This window comes from Chiloscyllium plagiosum, unplaced genomic scaffold (genome assembly GCF_037043375.1).
Source record: "Chiloscyllium plagiosum isolate Xiang-an unplaced genomic scaffold, Cpla_swu_hap1 HiC_scaffold_3, whole genome shotgun sequence".
NCBI classification, from domain to species: Eukaryota; Metazoa; Chordata; class Chondrichthyes; order Orectolobiformes; family Hemiscylliidae; genus Chiloscyllium; species Chiloscyllium plagiosum.
In genome coordinates, this window is record NW_028270141.1 from 105926474 (window position 1) to 105947084 (window position 20611).

General features: G+C 42.3%; 1 protein-coding gene and 1 long non-coding RNA gene across 2 annotated transcripts in view; one reads left to right on the forward strand and one right to left on the reverse strand.

The window, feature by feature from the left end:
* LOC122548369 (uncharacterized) overlaps window positions 1-20611 on the forward strand; it is an 84682-nt gene that overhangs the window by 43936 nt on the left and 20135 nt on the right. The window lies entirely within an intron of this gene.
* The window catches only part of cfap206 (cilia and flagella associated protein 206), a 58387-nt gene that overhangs the window by 32793 nt on the left and 4983 nt on the right, over window positions 1-20611 (reverse strand). The window contains exons 3-6 of the mRNA XM_043686925.2: window positions 10613-10696; window positions 5451-5541; window positions 2161-2349; window positions 415-573 (exon numbers count right to left, since the gene is read on the reverse strand). Of these exons, the coding sequence (XP_043542860.1) occupies window positions 415-573; window positions 2161-2349; window positions 5451-5541; window positions 10613-10696 (523 nt within the window). The remainder of the gene's footprint in view (window positions 1-414; window positions 574-2160; window positions 2350-5450; window positions 5542-10612; window positions 10697-20611) is intronic.

Sequence of the window (20611 nt, forward strand, 5' to 3'; positions counted from 1 at the left end):
ATATAGGGTAGGGGAATGGATCTGAGTGGGTGTCTCTTTAGAGGGTCGGGTTGGGCTGAAGGGCCTGTTTCCATACTGTAGGGAATCTAATCTAATCAGTGAGCCATCCTCAAATGTCACGGGTTGTACGCTTTCTTTGCTTAATTAAACTTATGTATCATATCAAATCCCTGCTGCTCAATAAGCTTAAGAATCTGAAAATTCCTTATAAATGGTCACTGCATATACTTGGACAACTGTGAACCTGGAGCCTTAAATTCAAACAAATGGAATTTTACATCAAAATTGGATACAGGGTTTACCTACTGATATTCAAAATGTGGAATTTAGGGAAAATTTACTTTAGAATTTTAACAGTCAAATCTAGAAGCCTAACTACATGGTTTGAAATCTTTTTCACAATACAGTACTTACAGTCATCAATGCCTTCACCACCCTTCTTACAGTTCTTATTGAACAGCCGAATGCCAGTGACAATCATACTTAGTTCATTCAACTGTCGCTCCTTGTCCTTTTTTGTGAGAGCAAGAAAGGTACCCAGTTCCACTTGTGGAAAAACACTTTGCAGAGCAGCTAAGTAAAGAAAAGTCAACAGGAAAAATAAGGTGCATTATGTCATCAGTAAAAATACTTCATGAAGGATACTATTAGCAGAGAGAGAGAGAGAGTGCAACAAAATCTGCAATCTGGAGTCTGCTCGTTGTTCAGTTCCTCATCACTTCTAGGATGATGGCATTGCCAGCCGTCTGGTCGAGTGGAAATCCTACCTTTAGCCTGTTAACACTATCGGAGCACAAGCAGTTTTGTTCACTATTGGACAGCAAGCATAGGTGGCGATTGGTGTTCCCTGTCAATGCTTTGAAAAGTGTGCCACCTAAAAAACATCTGCCCTAGCTTTTCAAATCACAACCTGAAAGCAATATTTGAATAAGATTGCAGCTTTGTAGTTCTTACTAACTGTCCAGTATTCTCAGAGAGTGGCTTCTCTCAGTTAAGGATCCTCCTTCCTACTTGCTCATGGTGGACCTGTGAGCACTTTAAGACTCCATACTTGGAACACTCCTTGTCATCCACATGTTGCTCCTTGAGCACATTGTCCATTGATGACATCCAGCATATTTTTCCAACTAGCCCTGACCTCAGGATTCACACTGAGATGAGTCATTGGACATTTGATCAGGCACCAAAGTCACATGTAGGTAAGAATTTGCTCCAATTCAGACTCCACACTTTATCTCATCCCGATCCTGGCATGTTTGCTTCAGCTGGACACAGCAGGGCACAACCTTAGTGTCCTACATGACTCCAAGTTAAACTTCAAAGCTAAACTCAGCCAGGATTGGAGGTTCCTATTGGGCAAAGCTGCTCACTTCATATATTGACTGATCTCAAATTCTACCTCAACAACTTTGGTGCTCAAATCCTTCCACTGTTCTTTCATCACTTCTGGGTTTGGGTGATCTAATATTTTCCTTATCAGTCCCTCATATTCTGCAAATGTCTGAATGATTAAAGTTCTTCTGAAATAACACTAAGTTTCATCATCTCCAGCATTAATTCCCTATCCATCAGTGCATCCATAACAAAATCCTTAGCTTCATTTAAAATGCTGCAAACACCTCAGCTTTCCCCTTCCACTGTAATCTCCTCCAGCACTCTACGTTAATACATAAAATCCATTCTTTTGAGCATAGCTTTCCCTTCATCCTCTGTCCTTTGCCTTTGCTTCTCATGCCTTCATCTAACTTGATCCAAACTTTGAAATGCTTCCTGTAAACCAGTGCTTCCGAAACCTTTCCCTTTGTGACCCTCATCTCATGGTCAAAAAGTTGGTGTAAACTTTGCCTTGGAAATGTCAGAGCAGGGGTACAGCTGGGATTACTTGCTCAGGACTCCATGTCAATCATTGCTGCGTCAGAACCTCCAAACCACCCCACTTGGGGTCCTGGCCTGCACTTGAGGAAGCACTGCCCGAAGCCTTTCTGCCTGCCTACCTATCTCACTCCTTTCAAAATGCACCACTTTGGGCAAGCTTCCAGTCACTTCTCTGAATACATGGTTCTGTGTCAGTTTTCGCTTCGATGGAGGGGGCTAAGAATATTTGATTACATTCAAGTTTTTGTTACATATTAAAAGATGAAGAGAAATTACATCACCTACCGGTTGCCTCTCTCACTACACTTAGTTCAGTGGGAGAGCCAAGGCCTGAGTGCAGCAGCATGTAGCTTACAATTTTACGGTAAAGACATTCAAATTCATCCCGTGTCCTAGCGCGACTGTCTGTGATTTCTCTGCATACTGGGGCCAACCTAGATTCCAAGACACTGCGATGCTCAGCGAGAAATTCCGCTGTAGTGAGGTAATGAAAACAGCTCAGTGCTAATTTGTAATTCCGCAAAAACATAGAAACGATATATAGAAAGATATTTGCAATTTTTCTGTGTCATTTCTTATGGTCTCATTAGTTATTGTATGGAAAGTGCGAACATTAACCCAATAAGCTTGAGTGACCAGGACAAGTGAAGTTGTTTTTTTGCGCTCAGCCAAGGATTCTCTTCCGCTATTGTTGACAGACTCCTCAACTGTGACTATGTTATTTCCCACATTTCTGGTCTCACCATCTTCCTTCCCTTCCAGAACTAGGATAGGGTTCCCTTTGTCCTCATCTTCCATTCCCGTGAACCTCCACATTTGTCAGATCTTCCTCTGCTATTTCTCCCACCTCCAGTGTGATGCCAACACTCAACACTGTTCCTTCCTTTTTCCGTTCAATATGTTAAATGCACAACTTCCTCTGTGACAAGTTGACTCCTCAGTCAACCCCGGCACCTTCTTGTGCAAGCGCAGGAGATACAACATCTACATTTTATCCATTCCCTTCTCACTGTCTAAGGCCTAAACACCCCTTTCTGGGTGACACAGCTACTATTTGTACTTCTGTCAATTTAATATACTGTATTTGATGCTTATGGTATGATCCCTTTATCCCAGGGAAGACCAAATCCATATTTGGTGCCTGATTTGCAGAACACCTATGTTAAGTCCACAGCTCATGTTTGTGATGGCTGTCACTTTAATTCTCCCCCACATCCTCACCGTGCCCTCTCTGTTCTCAGCATCCTACATTGTTCCAATGAAACTCATTGCATGCTCAGAAAAGTACCTTCAGTTCTGATTGGACACTTTACAGTTTTCTTGAGTTCAACAATTTTAGATCCTAACTTCTGCCACCATTTGATCAGAGAGCATCTGCTGGTGATCGTACTGCTATTACAGTTAAACCTCCTCCTGACTCATCTTTTGTTTCTCTTTTGGCTCCTTACCACACTCTTTTGCTTGACTGTGGGTGGACTCATGTCTGCTGTCCCCAGAATGAAATCACTCAGTGGGTAGACAAGTGCCAATGTGGGTTGGTTAGAAGGTCCACTTTTATTCTCTGGAACTTTGCCCCAGTTGCTTAGAAGATTTTAGATCCTTTACACTTCCCTCACCTCACTGGACGCACCCTATATCAACCCCCCCCCAACCCACCATTTGTCCATTCTCCATGGCCATTTATATTTTCCAATATACACCATATCATACACACATTCCCCTCATCGCTTCTCTTCCCACTAAATACCTCCATGGCCCCTTATACTCTCCATGCCAACTCAATGCTAACTGAAGTCTCCCTAAATGTCTACAATGATCCCTTATCCTCTCAAACTGAGGCTTGGCTGTGAGCCCAAGCCAACAAAAGAATTTGCTCATCATGGGTATCTGTTTAGAAAACTAAAGTCAATTGTTGACTTTTCTTGATTGACATCTCCAGAGGTATGAAATTGATGAGGCCTCTGTTATTGATGTTTCAGTGGGTTGTCTAATTGGCACTTCTATCAGGGTGTGGGCACAGCATTTTCAAAAGGAAGATTAGTGAATGAGTGTTTTTGTCTTATTCCACATTTGCCACTTTTATTACATGGTTCACTGCTTAGACCTTAATGGGCTTGGAAAGATTGGGCATTGGCATTTTGTATAAAGTAAAAATTATATCCTAAAATTCTAAAAATAAAGACTCTATGACCTGGAATAACTTCACAAGCTTGTAGCCAGGTCCTGTAATGGCCCTATACTGTATACTTTAAGCAAAAGGGCTATTTACAACTGATTTGTATTACATCTGAAGGGGCATGCATTCTTGTATATAACTCTTAATTGAAAAACTGTAGCCCTGATGGGAGTGTTTCCCATATTTTCTGACACACTGATGGGAGTGTTTCCCATATTTTCTGATATGTCACATTTGAAAGTGAGGCACAGGCAAATTTAATATAATTTTTAAAAGCTTTTTTAAAAAAAAATCCCTCCTGCTTAATTTTATTATTACTTCCTGTAAATTAATAGAATATTTAAATCATCTTTATCGCTTTATGACTTTTCTTCTTACTCTTTTTGCTTAGATTTAGACAATTATTTCTATGTTGACCCTCACACCAGTCTTTGGGTTTATAACATTCTGAAGAACTTTGATTGAGTGAATACAGAAAGTCAATTCCGTGACTGGGAAGCCTTGATTGAGCAATTGCCAATGAGACAGTGAGAAGAGGTTAAGAGAATATTCTTTCCAGAAAGAATTGTAGCACTTTGGAAGACACTGCCTCAGAGAATGGTTGAAAGGGACTGATAAATCTTTAAAGGGAAGAATTTGAGGTAAAGGTAGAAGCAGGGCTCAAGGGAGTGAAGGGAGCATTGGGATTTATTCTTGATCCCTTGTGCAAAGATGTGACTCAATACTTAAAGGGATGAATGAGCTCTTTCTGTGCTCCAACCATCTACAGTTTCGAAGTCTTTTAAAACCTCCTTCAAACCATGCTTGAAACCTCACTGCAGCAGATGCCTCTGAAAGCTCACCCATTCTACCAGGATGTGGAATAGGTTATTTGAGGATTAGATTGTTATTAATAGACTGTCAGAGTGGCAGAGAAAGCAGTCGAAGCAGAAAATGTCATTGGGTAGACATTTTGTTTGTGTCTCTGCAAAAGGCTATGTTTAAAGGGGTGTCAGAATGTGGTGTTCAGGGACAAGTTACAGGGACAAGTTCATGACAAGTTCACAGCAAAATTCTCTTGAGAGAAGGAAGAAATGCTTGACACGTTTACTGCTGATGTTTCTATGGATGTCACTTGACCTACTAAGTACTTCATCGAGATAAGGTTTTCTTGGGTTTCTGAGCAATTTGTCTGTAATTTGTCTGGTACAATCTGAAACGGCTAAAAGATATGGGGAGTACATTTCTTTTCAAAATGCTTGACCTTTGCAAATGTAAAATGGACAGATCAGAGAGAGCCCAAAAACATGAGATATAAAGAAAATACAGTCTAATGGAAGATTGACTTCAAGCTTAGTAATTTCGATCAACCTAACTTTTTAAAACAGTTTGCCTGAAAAAGGTAATAAGGGAAACTGACCTCTACTTGTGTAATTCATATCAAAGTAAACTTGCATCTTGATTGTGTCAAGAGATGACCGTTGTGTTTCAAGCAATCTGTCCACACAAGTCTAGAAAATAAGTGTTGATGGTCTTGTTAAAAAGCAAAATTGAAATAAAAAATATTCTGAATTATCCATTTAGGCCAGAAAATCCACAGTTGTACCTCTAAAGTTCTGGTTTATGTTCAAAATAAAGATGACAAGATTCCAGGAACATGCAGTAGAAGGACACAAGGTTAGTTAACTTATTCCTCGCAGTGTGACAGAAATGGCCAAGTAATACATCCAGGCTTGTGAGTTCAGGTTCAGATGAGGGGGCCCATAACTTATATGCATTTGATGGGCCGAATGTTATCCTTTTATATCATTATGAATACAACATTCTATGTATGCACCAAAAACAATGACTTGCATTTTTATATCATCTCTAACGTGGTAAAAGGTCAAGTGAGTAAATAAAATTTAACAAGCAATAGCGCATTGACCCTATCTGAATTTCTTTCCCACTTAGTTATTGCAACCATCATAGGACCATAAGAAATATGAATAGGAGTCTGCCCATGAGTCTGCTCCATCATTCAATAGGATCATGGCTGATTTGACATTCCTTACATCCAATTTCCTGCATTTTTCCCCATAATCCTTGATTCCCCTATTGATCAAGAATCTATCACCTACCTCAGCCTTAAATACACACAAGGACTCTGGCCCCACAGCTCTCTGTGGCAAGGGGTTCCAAAGACTCTGAGAGAAGAAATTCCTCCTTGTCTCAGTCTTAAATTGGTGTCCCTTAATTCTGCAACTCCTGGTGCTGGACTCTCCCATGAAGGGAAGTCTCCTCTCAGCAGTTACCCTGTCAAGCCCCTTAAGAATCCTTTATGTTTCAAAGTGTGCAAGCTGGCAACCCCTGTCCTCAATGGTTTACAACAAGTGAAAAGTGTAGTTTGGTTCTGCCATTCTACAGCAAGCAGAAAGACAGTAATCTGGTAATATCGATTTCTGCCTCAACCACAACATGTCTCACTTCCATGGTCAGCTAACAAGAATATTATTGGGAAATAGAACACCAGTAAAGGTGGTTGCACTGCTGCATCACAGCACCAGGGACCCAGGTTCAATTCCAGCCTCGGGCGACTGTCTGTGTGGAGTTTGCACATTATCCCCGTGTCTGCGTGGGTTTCCTCTGGATGCTCCCGCTTCCTCCCAAAATCCAAAGATGTGCAGGTCAGGTGAATTGGCCATACTAAATTGTCCACAGTGTTAGATGCATTAGTCAGAGTGAGTTGGGTCTGGGGGGGGGTGTTGCTCTTCGGAGGGTCGCTGTGGACTTGTTGGGCTGAAGGGCCTGTTTCCACACTGTAGAAAATCTAATCTAAGTGCTCCTGAATCGGAAAGGGAAGAGACAACCTGGGAAAATGAATGCAGTAGGGACTATTTAGCTGATTTGGCAGGAAGGCCTGATGTTAGGAAGGAGGATGTGCTGAAAATTTTGAAAAACATAACGATAGATAAATCCCCTGGTCCAGACAGGATATAGCCAAGATTGCTATAGGAAACGAGGGAAAAGATTGCTGCGCCTTTGGTTATGATCTTTGCGTCCTCATTGTCCACTGGAGTAGTACCAGATGATTGGAAGGTTGAAAATGTTATTCCTTTGTTCAAGAAAGGGAATAGGGATAATTCTGAGAATTATAGACTCCTATGTCAATGGTGGGCAAAGTATTAGAGAGGATTCTGTGGGACAGGGTTTATGGTTACTTGGAAAACCATAGTTTGATTAGAGATAAACAGCATGGCTTTGTGTGGGGCAGGTCAAGCCTCACAAACCTGATTGAATTCTTTGAGGATGTGACAAAACACGTTGATGAAGGTAGAGCAGTGGATGTGGTGTACGTGGATTTTAGCAAGGTGTTTGATAAGGGTCCCCATCATAGGGTCATTCAGAAAGTAAGGAGGCATGGGATACAGGAAATCTGGCTGTCTGCATACAGAATTGGCTGGCCCATAGAAGACAGAGGGTGGTCGTAGATGGAAAGTATTCAGTCTGGAGCTTGGTGACCAGTGGTGTTCCGCAGGGACGGTTCTGGGACCTCTGCTCTTTGTGATTTTTACAAATGACTTGGATGAGGAAGTGGAAGTGTGGGTTAGTAAGTTTTCTGATGACACAAAGGTTGGTGGAGTTGTGGATAGTGTGGAGGGCTATTGTAGGTTGGAACAAGACATTGACAGGATGCAGAACTGGGCTGATAAATGGCAGATGGAGTTCAACCTGGAAAAGTGTGAAGTAATTCATTTTGGAAGATTGAATTTGAATGCAGAATACAGGGTTAAAGACAGGATTCTTGGCAATGTGGTGGAACAGAGGGATCTTGGGGTCCATGTCCATAGATCCCTCAAAGTTGCCAACCAAGTTGATAGGGTTGTTAAGAAGGCATATGGTGTGTTAGCTTTCACTAGCAGGGGAGTTGAGTTTAAGAGCTGTGAGGTTATGCTGCATCCCGGTAGAGCCCTGGTTAGACCACACTTGGAATATTGTGTTCAGTTCTGGTTGCCTCATTATAGGAAGGATGTGGAAGCTTTAGAGAGGGTGCAGAGAAGATCTACCAGGATACTGCTTGGACTGGAGGGCATGTCTTATGTAGAAAGGTTGAGAGAGCTAAGGCTTTTCTCATTGGAGCGAAGATGGATGAGAGGTGGCTTGATGTTGAGAGGCATAGATAGAGAGAGTGGATAGCCAGAGACTTTTTCCCATGGCGGAATGTCTATCATGAGGTGGCATAATTTTAAGGTAATTGGAGGAAGGTTTGGGGAGATGTCAGAGGTAGGTTCTTTACAGAGTGTGGTGGGTATGTGGAATGCACGGCCAGCGGTGGTAGTAGAATCAGATATATTAGGGACATTCAAGCAACTCTTGGATAGACACATGGAAAATAGTTCAATGAAGGGTATGTGGTTAGTCTGATCTTAGAGTAGGATAAAAGGCCGGCATAACGTTGAGGGCCGAAGGGCCTGTACTGTGCTGGACTGTTCTATGTTCTATGGAACTAGAAAAGGTCAGTGATTGCCAGAAAATAGCCAATAATTATTTAACATTAATTCAGTGGTTTGTATAGCATAGAGGAAGGAAAGGCCATTTGGTCTACCTGGTTCATGCTGTTTCTCTGCACAAGCAGTTTAGCTAATTACACACCTCTGTTTTTAAACAAGGGTAATGTTTCCAGGTACTGTAGCAAGGTGATGGAGATAGAAGTTACTCAGAACCACACCCACAGTGGGCTGCTCAGTGACATATCACTTCATTTCATCCTCATAATCAGAACGTCTCACCACACGTACTCTACCTGTCAGAGGTAACTTAGAGCAGTTGGGAATGTGAGGATTGGAAAAGACTGGTTCAAAAATGCTGTATTTTTGAATGGGCAAAGTCGACAGTCAGGGAACAGTCCAGACACGATCAGTTTAAAAAGCTAGAGCAGAGAAAACTCAAAGGATACATTCAGCCTCAAATATACACTGCCTGCTTTTTACTCTTCAATGTATTAAACTCAATTTGCCCTCCCTATACCCGGTACCTGCTAGACAGGTTAAATTAAATTTAGCCCCTGAGAAGTTAGACAGCACCAGGCATTCGACCGTTCATTCTTATCAATGACCAAAACAAAGTGTGACAGTCATGCGTTTATAAGCTCTGGTATCTTAATTAACTGGTAACTCTGGATTACTGCACTTTTTTGATTTCACCCGTGGGATGTAGGAACCACTAGCTGGATCAGCAATCATTACCCTTCTTGAACTGTTATAGTCCACATGCTGTAGATAGACCCACAATGCCATTTAGGGAGGGAATTCCAGGATTTTTACCAAAAAGCATTGAAGCAACAATGATAGATTTCCAAATCAGGATAGCCTGTGGCTTGGAGAGCAATTTACAGGTGGTATTGTTCCCATGTATTCACTGCCCTCGTCCTCTGGATTGATGTGGTTGTGGGTTTGAAAGATGTTGTCTAAGGATCTTTGGTAAATTTCCACATGCATCTTGTAGATAGTACATACTGCTGTTACCAAGTGTCAGTGGTGTAGGGAGTGGAAGTTTGTGGATGTGGTGCCAAACAAGCAGATTATTTTGTCCTGGATGGTGTCAAGCTTCTTGAGTATTGTTAGAGCCGCACTTATCTAGGCAAGTGGGGAGTATTCCATCATATTCTTGACTTGTGCTTTGTAGATGGTGGACATGATTTGGGGAGACAGGAAGTGACTGTAAGATTCCCTGTACTTAATGCCTCGTGCAGTTCATTTTCTGATCAATAGGAACATCCAGATGTTGATGGGGATTCAATGATGGTAATGCCTTTGAACGTCATGGGACAATAGTTAGATTGACTCTTGTTTAAAATGGTCACTACTTAGAATTTGTATGGCTCAAATCTTGGCATCTTTCAGCCCAAACATGGATATTGTCCAGGTCTTGCTGCATTTGGTCAAGGACTGCTTGCTGTCTGAGGAGTTGTGAATGATGCTGAACATTGTGCAATTATCAGCAAATATCCCAACTTCTGACTTTATGATGGCCATTCTTGAAGCAGCTGAAGATGTTTGGCTTTAGGGCTTTTTATGTTTCTACAAAAGGCTACAGCACGTAAACTTTGCAAGCACAACCTCTCTTTTTAAAAGGTTTTAAAAGATTCTTGCTTTTAAAATATTTTGAACTCATCTGCTATCTTGGTTAGTAAAATCACTCTGTTGTGCTGTACTGCTGAATGTACACCCGACCAGTTATATCTTTGGTATGCATTCAGTGATTTGAACTCAATGGAAAGAAACGGCTGATATGCTAAAATTGCCCTTACTGTGATCCCGCATACAGTGACCTACAGTGACCTCTGGTGGGACTGGAATGCATGTCAACAAGGGAAAAGGTCAGCTGTGTTAGCTTCTTGGGTGAACAGTTCATCTCCAATCATTACTTAAGCTTACATACAAAATGATCACCTAAATAATGTATGAAGGAAATGGGACTGTAACTCCGCATGAGTTACCACTTTATTGTGAAGGACAAGAAAAGGAAGAAAACCAATGTGGGCAAAATACAGATCATTGTTTAGTTTTCACACAGACAACATTAGCATAGTTAAACAGTTACCGTGATGAGTTTGCGAACATCAGTCTTTGTGAGGGTTCTGTCAACATTGAACTCATATCTTGGATCCAGAACAACGGCTTTAACCTATTAGAAAATAGATTCATCATATAACTTCAAGGTGTTTGCCAATCTGTTTATTTACAGAGTGCATTGTTTTCTGCATATTAGCTTTTAAAGAGACAGCAGGCTGCTTTGTAAAGCAACATAAAGAAAGAGACATAACTCAGAAAAAAATTTCAATCACCAGAGGAAATTTGCACCTTCAGTGCTCCCAGTGCCCAGTGCACCTTGCCAGGATTACATATTAGGAATTCAGGGACATTCCCGTAACTTGCTTCCACAAACACACACAATATACACTTGATTATAAACATGTTGTTATAGCTGTTGAAGATAGCTATCTGTAAGAAAAATAGGGTGGTTATGGTAGGGGATTTTAACTTTCCAAACATAGACTGGGACAGCCATAGTGTTAAGGGTTAAGATGGAGAGGTATTTGTTAAGTGTGTACAAGAACATTTTCTGATTCAATATGTGGATGTACTGACTAGAGCAGGTGTAAAACTTGACCTACTCTTGGGAAAATAAGGCAGGGCAGGTGACTGAGGTGTCAGTGGGGGAGCACTTTGGGGCCAGCGACCATAATTCTATTAGATTTAAAATAGTGATGGAAAAGGATAGACCAGATCTAAAAGTTGAAGTTCTAAATTGGAGAAAGGCCAATTTTGACGGTATTAGGCAAGAACTTTTGAAAACTGATTGGGCACAGATATTTGCAGGTAAAGGGACAGCTGGAAAATGGGAAGCCTTCAGAAATGAGATAACGAGAATCCAGAGAAAGTATATTCCTGTTAGGATGAAAAGAAAGGCTGGTAGGTATAGTGAATGTTGGATAACTAATGAAATTGAGGGTTTGGTTAAGAAAAAGAAGGAAGCATATGTAAGGTATAGACAGGATAGATTGAGTGAATCCTTAGAAGAGTATAAAGACAGTAGGAGTATACTTAAGAGGGAAATCAGGAGGGCAAAAAGGGGACATGAGATAGCTTTGGCAAATAGAATTAAGGAGAATCCAAAGAGTTTTTACAAATACATTCAAGACAAAAGGGTAACCAGGGAGAAAATAGGGCCCCTCAAAGATCAGCAAGGCGGCCTTTGTGTGGAGTCGCAGAAAATGGGGGAGATACTAAATGAGTATTTTGCATCAGTACTTACTGTGGAAAAGAATATGGAAGATATAGACTGTAGGGAAATAGATGGTGACATCTTGCAAAATGTCCAGATTACAGAGGATGAAGGGCTGGATGTCATGAAACAGGTAAAGGTGGCTAAAACCCCAGGATCTGATCAGGTGTATCCTAGAACTCTGTGGGAAGCTAGAGAAGTAATTGCTGGGCCTCTTGCTGAGATATTTGTATCATCGATAGTCACAGTTGAGGTGCTGGAAGACTGGAAGTTGGCTAACATGGTGCCACTGTTTAAGAAGGGTGGTAAGGACAAGCCAGGGAACTACAGACCAGTGAGCCAGACGTTGGTGGTGGGCAAGTTGTTGGAGGGAATCCTGAGGGAAAGGATGTACATGTATTTGTAAAGGCAAGGATTGATTAGGGATCATCAACATGGTTTTGTGCGTGGGAAATCATGTCTCACAAACTTGATTGATGAGGGCAGAGTGGAAGATGTGATCTACATGGACTTCAGTAAGGTGTTCGACAAGGTTCCCATGGGAGACTGATTAGCAAGGTTAGATCTCACGGAATACAGGGAGACCTAGCCATTTGGATACAGAACTGGCTCAAAGGTAGAAGACAGAGGGTGATGGTGGAGGGTTGTTTTTCAGACTGGAGGCCTGTGACCAGTGGAGTGCCACAAGGATCGGTGCTGGGTCCTCTACTTTTTGTCATTTACATAAATGATTTGGATGCGAGCATAAGGGGTACAGATCGTAAGTTTGCAGATGACAAAATTGGAGGTGTAGTGGACAGCGAAGAGGGTTACCTCAGATTACAACAGGATCTGGATCAGATGGGCCAATGGGCTGAGAAGTGGCTGATGGAGTTTAATTCAGATAAATGCGAGGTGCTGCATTTTGGAAAGCAAATCTTAGCAGGACTTAAACACTTAATGGTAAGGTCTTCGGGAGTGTTGCTGAACAAAGAGACCTTGGAGTGCAGGTTCATAGCTCCTTGAAAGTGGAGTCGCAGGTAGATAGGATAGTGAAGAAGGTGTTTGGTATGCTTTCCTTTATTGGTCAGAGTATTGAGTACAGGAGTTGGGAGGTCATGTTGCGGCTGTACAGGACATTGGTTAGGCCATTGTTGGAATATTGCGTGCAATTCTGGTCTCCTTCCTATCGGAAAGATGTTGTGAAACTTGAAAGGGTTCAGAAAAGATTTACAAGGATGTTGCCAGGGTTGGAGGATTTGAGCTATAGGGAGAGGCTGAACAGGCTGGCGCTGTTTTCCCTGGAGAGTCGGAGGCTTAGGGGTGACCTTATAGAGGTTTACAAAATTATGGGGGCATTGATAGGGTAAATAGGCAAATCCTTTTCCCTGGGGTAGGGAAGTTCGGAACTAGAGGGCATAGGTTTAGGGTGAGAGGGAAAAGATATGAAAGACACCTAAGGGGCAACATTTTCAAACAGAGGGTGGTACGTGTATGGAATGAGCTGCCAGAGGGAGTTAAGAGGCATTTAAGAGGCATTTGGGTGGGTATATGAACGGGAAGGGTTTGGAGGGATATGGGCCGGGTGCTGGCAGGTGGGACTAGATTGGGTTGGGATATTTGGTTGGCATGGATGGGTTGGACTGAAGGGTCTGTTTCCATGCTGTACATCTCTATGACTCTAGTAAATGTTAGCTGCTGTGCTACAGGACCGAGGTACAGAAGGCCCTGATTTCAATCTACTAATTGAATCTTAGCAAAGGTGCTCTAGAAGTTCTGCCTTCCCTCTGCAGATAAGTGGTGGCTGGGTTGGAAATTGAGTTATGTTTTGAGGTAGGATCGCGGGATCTAAAACGTTAACTCTGGTTTCTCTTCACAGATGCTGCCAGACCTGTTGAGCCTTTCCAGCATCTTTTTTTTTGTGTACTCGCTATCCTGTGTTCACTATGGGCATGTGCAAGTCAGGACAGGTTCTGACTCACATATGTATTAATATTCAGGGGCCTGGTTTCGTGGTTGGTAAAAAAACATTGAGGATAGGAGTTGTAATTTCTCTCATATCTCATTAAAAGTCCCTCCCATAGTCTCTTATATTAAGATCATAAGACAACAAGATGTCATAATAGAGCATGCCTTTATTGGTCAATGCATTGAGTATAAGAGTTGGGATATGATGTTGCGGCTATACAAATATTGGTTAGGTCACTTTTAGAATACTGCATTCAATTCTGGTCTCCCTGCATTAGAAAAGATATTATTAAACTTGAAAATATTCAGAAAAGATTTACAAGGATGTTGCCAGGGTTGGAGGATTTGAGCTATAGGGAGAGGCTGAATAGGCTGGGGCTGTTTCCCCTGGAGCAGCAGAGGCTGAGGGGGTGGCTTTATAGAAATTTATAGAATCATGAGGGGCGTGGATAGGGTGAATATCCAAAGTCTTTTTCCAAGGTAGGGGAGTCCAAGATGAGAGGGCATAGGTTTAAGGTGAGAGGGGAAAAAATATAAAAGAGACCTAACTTTTTCACACAGAGGGTGGTGCGTGTATGAAATGAGCTGCCAGAGAAAGTGGTAGAGGCTGGTACAATTACAACATGTAAAAGGCATCTGAATGGGTACATTAGGTGGCACAGTGGTTAGCACTGCGGCCTCACAGCACCAGGGTCCCAGGTTCGAATCCAGTCTCAGGGTGACTGTCTGTGGAGTTTGCACATTCTCCCTGTGTCTGTGTGGGTTTCCTCCCACAATCCAAAGATGTGCAGGTTAGGTGAATTGGCCATGCTAAATTAACCACAGTGTTTGGGTTAGGTGCATTAGTTAGGGGTAAATGTACAATAACGGGGTAGGGGAATGGGTCTGAGTGGGTTACTCTTCAGAGGGTGATGTGGACTTGATGGGCCAAATGGCCTGTTTCCACACTGTAGGGATTCTATGAATAGGAAGGGCTTTGAGGGATATGGGCCAAATGCTGGCAAATGGGACTAGATTAATTTAGGCTATCTGGTCGGCATGGACAAGTTGGTGCGAAGGTCTGTTTCCGTATTGTACATCTCTATGACTCTAAGTAGGCCATTTAGGCCATCCTCTCTACTTCACCATTCAATAAGAAGATGGAAAATAATTGTAATCCTAGTGGCATTCCACTAGTTACAGGTTGCCACCCTGAAGATGCCTCCTTTATCTCAACTCTCTGTCTTCTATTAGTTAGCCAGTCTCTATCTATGCAAATGTACTTCCTCCAATACAATGGATTATTTTGTTATTAAGTAGCCTTACATGTGGTACCTTATTGAATGCCTTCTGAAAATTCATATATATTACAACAACTGCTCCCCCTCTATCTGTCCTTCTTGTAACATCTTCAAAGAACCCTAAGAAATTTGTCAGGTATAGTTTACCATGAAGTCATGCTGACTCTGCTTGATCACGATGGGCATTTTGAAATGCTCTGCTATCACATCCTTTACAATAGGCTCTGATGTTTTCCCAATAACAGATATTAAGCTAACTGGCCTAACGTTGCCTACTTTTTGCCTCCTTCCCTTTATAAATAAAGGTGCTACAATGGCCGTTTTTCCAATCCTCTGAAACTTTTGCAGGATCTAAGTACTCCTGGAAGATAACAAGAGTGTCCCCAATCCCTCTCTCTCGCTATTTCTTTTAAAACCTAGGACGCATCCCTTCAGATTTAGGGGACTGACTATTTTTAGCTCCATTAGTTTCTCTAATGATAGTTTTTATATTTAATGGCATTGTGTGAACGCAGCTCTTTACAAGTCACATTTTGTACCAATTGATTGAAGCGTACTGTACTATATTGATAAAGACACAAAAAGAAAACAGTTTAGAAGTGATTTACTCACCCATTCAGCTTCATGGTTTGATGGGTGGGAGAAGTCTAAAATTATAGAGATTTTGCCCTAGTAATTCAAATAATTGTTCAGACTGGTGCAAAGAAAAGTATGGACCAAACTATTGCTTTGGTGGTACACTAGATCCCACGGCAGAAAAGCCCCAGGTATACCTCGGGGTGGCAGATGGGGAGGGGGTGGTGAAAGACCTACTGTAAATTAATGAAGATTGCTCCCAGCAAATTAGTGCTGTGGGGCAGTTGGCTTTTGAGTTGGCAGCCTCATCCTCCTCACTCAGGGGCTGGTGAATAGTTTTTCACATAGCATGCAGCAGCTCACTGAACCTAACAGACAAGGGTCTTTTCAGATCAAACAAACTGTATAAGGAGATGCAACTCTTCAAGTGTTGTAAAAGAGTATTGGATATACAGAGATGAGGTGATAACCCAAAATGGCCAAGTGAGAACCCACAAACAAACAAGAGCCATTTTCCCTGAAGACATAAGGAAGGATTCCTGAAGCATATACATACAAGCCATCAAGGAATTGACTCCACCTTGAGGAAGGCAAGAGAGTGCTCAATTGGTCAAAGAAACAATGAGATGAAGAACCATAACAGCCAGTGCTGAGCTTGTCATGGACATCGACAGACCTTCCTCGGATGGGAATAAACCACTTTCTGGAACAGCTTATCTTCTCACAATCGACGATTCATGTTACTGAGCAGCTGACCTTAATAACCACCAGTCAGTTTGTAGAAAGCCTGAAAACGCATTTCCGATGTCAATGCCTTCCTGAAATCCAGTTTCATAGAACATCAACCCTCATATAAACATAGCAAATAGGTGGAGGAATAGACCATTTGGCCCCTCAAGTCTGCTCCACCACTCAATATGATCATGACTGAACATTGAGCTCAATACCTTAATCCCACCCTCCCCCTATTTCCCCTGATCATTTTAGCGGCAAGAGCCACATAAACCTTCTTGAAAACACAAAATGTTTACAAAATTATCTGTATTTGTGAATAATTAGGAGGTTCAGCACTACACATCATCTCTATATTCTTTTTTCTTCATTCACAGGGTGAGGACCTTGCTGGCTGGGACAGCTTTTATTGCCCATCCCTAATTGCCCCGAACAGTTGAGAGTTGAAAAATGTGGTGCTGGAAAAACACAGCAGGCCAAGCAGCATCCGAGGAGCAGGAGAATCGACGTTTCTGGCATAAGCCCTCGGATCTGCCTGGCCTGCTGTGTTTTTCCAGCACCACATTTTTCAACTCTGGTACTCCAGCATCTGCAGTCTTCACTTTCTCCCAGAACAGTTAAGAGTCAACCACATTGCTGTGTATCGCTGTGGGTCTGGAGTCAAATGTAGGCTAGACGAGGTAAGAATGGCAGTTTCCTTCCATAAAAGACATTAGTGAACCAGATGGGTTTTTCTGACAATTGGCATTCCCTTAAGAAACCCTGTAGAGATGTCTGATCTCATGGTCAGCATTGGATTCTTATTTCCAGATGTTTATTTGTGGGTGGCATGGTGGCTCAGTGATTAGCACTGCTGCCTCACAGTGCCAGGGACCCGGCTTCAATTCCCGCCTCGGGAAACTGTCTGTGTGGAGTTTGCATGTTCTCCCCGTGTCTGCGTGGGTTTCCTCCGGGTGCTCCGGTTTCCTCCCACAGTCCAAAAATGTGCAGGTTAGGTGAATTGGCCATGCTAAATTGCCTGTAGTGTTAGATGCAGGGGTAAATGTAGGGGAATCGGTCTGGGTGGGTTGCTCTTTGAAGGGTCAGTGTGGACTGGTGGGGCCGAAGGGCCTGTTTCCACACTGTAGGGAATCTAATCTAATCTTTATTGAATTGAAATTCTACCATCTGCTGGAGCAGGATTCTAACCCAGGTCCCCTGGGTCTCTGGATTAACAGTCGAGCAATAATGCCATATGCCATCACCTCCTCATATACTATCCCAAATCAAATTGAAAAGGCTGAGGCAGCAGTGAAAATTGCCAATGGGATCATCGAAAATGATTAAATCCAGCATTGGTGTTTACAAGACAATCTTAACAACAAGGGATATCAAAATCAGTTCCAAATTCTTCATACCAATGCTATTAGAAAAAAAGAGGGAGGCCAGGAGCACATTGAGCAGCACTGCTGGAAGCTGATAACATAAGATTGTTGCTGAAAATAATGTAATGCTTTAGTTCAGTTGGCTGGTTTGTTGGTTTACAGAGCAGTATGATGCCAACAGCGTGGGTTCAATCCCATCCCTTGCCTGAGTTATGGTGGCCCGCAGGTTAAATCACCACCAGTCACTTCTCTGTAATGATTGAGCAGCCCCTATGGTCTGGTAAGACTATGATGACACACACAATGGTGGACATTTTGAATAATTACAAGATTATTTACAGTAGACGATGTTAGCATGCTAAAGAAATTAATGCTGGATCGTGGGTCGGAACTAAAAACATGAAGACAAGCAAAATAACAGAACTAGAGAAACACAACTCCTTGAGGATGGAAAATAGTCTAACCCAGTGACTAATGTCACTTTGCACTACCTTTCGAATAAATGAAAATTTACTGAACCAATAACTAGTAACAGAAGTGAGTGGCAAGATCAAAGTGAAATGACAGAAGGCCAAATTCCACTTTGACAACACAACCAAATTGTTGAGATTTGGATAGCTGGTGAGAGTGCAAACATTCAACATTCTCAACAAATATCAGCCCACTTGATAACTTGGGGACCTGAGTAAAGCAGTTATCATCTCGATTGTACATAGTGAAAGTGAACAACAAGATGTATTGTTGCAAGTGTGGGCATATACATGAAACAAAAGAAGCTTTACTTTCCCAGCAGACAGCTGTAAGGCAAATTTAATTTCACCAAAAAGAAACTTAACAATCAATCACAAAAACAGGGCAGACTTGGCAAGATGGCAGCGATTTTGTAGAATTGCCTAACAGCCAAGGCATACTGGTATTTTTTGCCATCCCTGGCTAACTTATGTGGTGGAATTATTAGTTTAAAATCTTACAGAACACATATTTGTTAATATTTGGGAGTGGAAAGGGAAAAAAGGGAAAAGGAGCAAGCAAACAGCAGCAGAGAGGACACTCCCCTGCAGCACCTACAACACCAGAGACTGCAGCAACAGCCTCTCCTGAACCCCCTGGGGACCTGACAGACGCACAGGAATTGGCTGCGGCGATGGAGAGACTTACCTTGAACGTTAGGCCTGCGATTAAGGAAATCCGTGGGAAGATTCGTGCTCAGGTCCCACCTATCGCATCCATGCTTCAGGAGCATGAGCAGGAGATCTAGGGCCTCGGGGAGCAGCTGTAGGAGGTGAAGGGTCGAACCAAGGCCTCGGAAGCTGCAATGGAGTCCTCATCCAGTCGGATCCAGGTGCTGGAGCGAGAGATGCGGGCCTTGCGAAACCATATCGACAACCTCAAAAATCGGGGTCAGAGGATAAATCTCCGAATTATCGGGCTCCCTGAAGGTGAGGAAGGTGAGCAGCCAGTCAGCTTCTTTGTAAACTGGCTGCCAAAGTTTTTGGGCCTTCACATCGAGTCCAGCAGGCTACAGATTGAAAGGGCTTATCGGGTTCCAGTGCACAAGTCAGGGCCGGTGCAGCATCCCTGCTCGGTCCTAGTGCACGTCCATTCATATAAGGACAAGCAAAAAGTCATAGAAGCTTCTCGATTACTGGGAAAATATCCACAGGTGCTGCTGTACAAGGGGTCAAAAAAATCAAGTTTTTCCAGGATTTCTCAGCAGATTTAATTTGAAAGAGGAAGTCCTTCGATGAAGTTAAAAAGAGGCTGAGGAACCTGGGCATCCAGTATTCCATGAGGTACCCCGCAGTGCTCCATTTCAGCCACGAGGACTCAGTTTATACATTTGATTCAGCGGATAAAGCTAAAAACTTTGTAGACACTTTAAAATAGATGGAGTGGCCTGAAGAATATGGTTAATGTTCATTCTCTTTTCCTTCTTTCCCCACGTTTTCCCTTCCTTTTTTTATTCCTTTCTTTCTCCCTAATAATTTCTTTTTTTGGAAAGGGATGTAAAAAACTTGGAATAACTTGTTTCTTTTTTTAATAACTGGGAAAATTTTGTGGATGTTCTTTGTTGTCTCCCTTTTTTTGTTTCTCTTTTAGTCACAAGTAGGGGTGACATGAAGGCAGGGATGGGTGGAGTGCTCATCCTGACTTTGTCTTTTTTCTGTCGATTTAAGGATCATCTCCCTGTTTTTTTTCTGGCCTAAGGCTGGGGCACAGTCTGGGTTTGAAGGAGCTGTGAAGGAGGGGATGGGTATGGTGAGTGCCCCCTATGGGCAGGGGGAAGAGCCTTCCATTCAAGGTTTTATAGTTGGTTTTCTTTGTAGCTTTTTGGTAGTAATAGTTGCTTATAGTTATATAGAGTAGTTTTTGTATGCATAATTCTTCGAATCTGAGTCTTTATTTTCTTGTGCTCAGCGCTTTGAAGGAGGGTTCCCCCTCCCAGGGGTTCATGAGTCTCTGAAAGGGGATATGGCTAAGTGTCTTATTAAATGGTGCTCCTGGAACATCAAGGGAAGTCACTCACCTGTTAAAAGGAAAAAAAGTGCTTTCTATCCTTAAGAGGGAAAGGGTTAATATTGTTTTGTCGCAGGAAACCCATCTTGATGATGGGGAACACCTGAAGTTACAACAGGGGGGTTATGACCGAGTATTCTTTTCATCCTTTACTACTAAAAGTAGGGAAGTGGCAGTACTTATCCAGAAAAATCTTCCGTTCACATTATTAGAACAGGTGAAAGATGAGCAGGGATGGTTTGTGATCCTTAAAGCCCTGACACATGGGGAAGAATATGGCATTTTAAACGTCTACTGTCCTCCGGCGCATCCCCTCAAATTTTTGATTACTGCTTTCTCTAAGCTGAGTGCCCTTGGAATACGACACATTATTATGGGGGGGGATTTTAATTGTCTTT